The following is a 1,411-nucleotide window of genomic DNA, read 5'->3' on the forward strand; positions in this document are numbered from 1 at the left end:
CAGGATGTCTTCGTATTTCGCCAGCCGTCACAGAAAGGATTTGAGCACTGAGATGATCAGAACTAAAATTGCTCATAGGAAATCCCTGTCTCAAAAAGAAAACAGACATAAGGAATACGAACGCAACAGACACTTTGGCTTGAAGGATGTCAACATTCCAACCTTGCAGAGTAAAGCTTTTGTTGAATTAGATGAGTCTTCTCAAGAACTTGTTCCAAAAAAGGCCAATTCCAAGCCAAGTAAGAGAAAGTCTGTCATCATCTTAAACACTGTACTTTCCAGAGTAAAGTTGGTCCAGTGCCTGTGGGGCGGGGTGCGCTGGATCAGAAGGGCGAGCCTGAGACGTCCTGCTGCAGAACACGGTGTTTTCTAGATAAATCACTGCATCTTGTCTGTGTCGAGGCTTTAGGGCCGCGCTCGACTGAAGCCACTCCCTGTGGTTATTAAACCATTTTATTATCTACATCAGCTTATAGAAAAGCTGATATTTTTCTGGAGCTTCGTTAAGGTCTGTGTTGACAAGATAAATTGATAAGTATAAAAACAATGATTAAGGGGCTGGGGAAGTGGCTCTGTGGAATAAGCGCTTCCCTGGCAAGCGCAAGGGCCTGAGTTCAATGTCTGGTTCCGCAAAAAAAAAATAAAAAAACAGTGATCAAAGAATCTGTGGGAATAAGAATAAGATAACTCAGTGGCTTTAGTGCCTGCCTAGCAAGCGCAAGGTGCTGAGTCCGATCCCTAGTACCCAATAAGAAGGATGATGATGATGCATTGGCAGCAGGAACATTGCTGTACTTAGAGGAAAGAGCAGATAATTCATACAGTTTGCCTGCTTAGGAAGAATAGCAATAGTTGTACAATTTTGAGACTCCACTGAAATCCAGTGAATTGGATACTTGTTTTTTGTTTTGAGACAAGGTGTTTCTTTTTCTTTTTTTTTTGCGGAACCAGGGATTGAACTCAGGTCCTTGTGCTTGGCAGAGAAGCACTTATTCCACTGAGCCATCTCCCTGGCCCTACTTAGGAAGAATAGAACCAGATCAAAAGAAATAAGCTGCGTGTGGTGGAGCATGTCTATAATCTCAGCACTGGGGAGGCTGAGGCAGGAGGAGTGCTGCCAATTTTGGGCTAATCTGAAGGACATACTTACAAATTTATCACGTGTGTGTGTGTTTTATTGTTTTTTTCTGTTGGTACTGGGGATTGAATACAGTGACTCCGTAATTACATCCCAAGTCCTTTCTTTTCTTTTTTATTTTGAGACAAGTTCTCACAAAGATGACCAGCCTGGGCTTGAGAACTCCTGACCTTCCAGCTTCAGCTTGTATCCCGGAGTGCTGAGATTATACACCAGGCCTGGCCTCAAAATACAATTTTAGGAAAGGGCCAGGGCTGCAGTGCCTTGGTAGGG

The 1,411-nt window shown here is 43.4% G+C and overlaps 1 protein-coding gene across 1 annotated transcript in view; it reads left to right on the forward strand.

Annotated features, from left to right (window-relative positions):
* Dlgap5 (DLG associated protein 5) overlaps positions 1 to 1,411 on the forward strand; it is a 33,477-nt gene that overhangs the window by 4,407 nt on the left and 27,659 nt on the right. The window contains exon 2 of the mRNA XM_023724069.1: positions 4 to 239. Coding sequence (XP_023579837.1) covers positions 5 to 239 — 235 coding nt within the window. The 5' untranslated portion in view covers position 4. The remainder of the gene's footprint in view (positions 1 to 3; positions 240 to 1,411) is intronic.

Source organism: Octodon degus, unplaced genomic scaffold (assembly GCF_000260255.1).
Source record: "Octodon degus isolate 3935 unplaced genomic scaffold, OctDeg1.0 scaffold00105, whole genome shotgun sequence".
Classification (NCBI taxonomy): Eukaryota; Metazoa; Chordata; class Mammalia; order Rodentia; family Octodontidae; genus Octodon; species Octodon degus.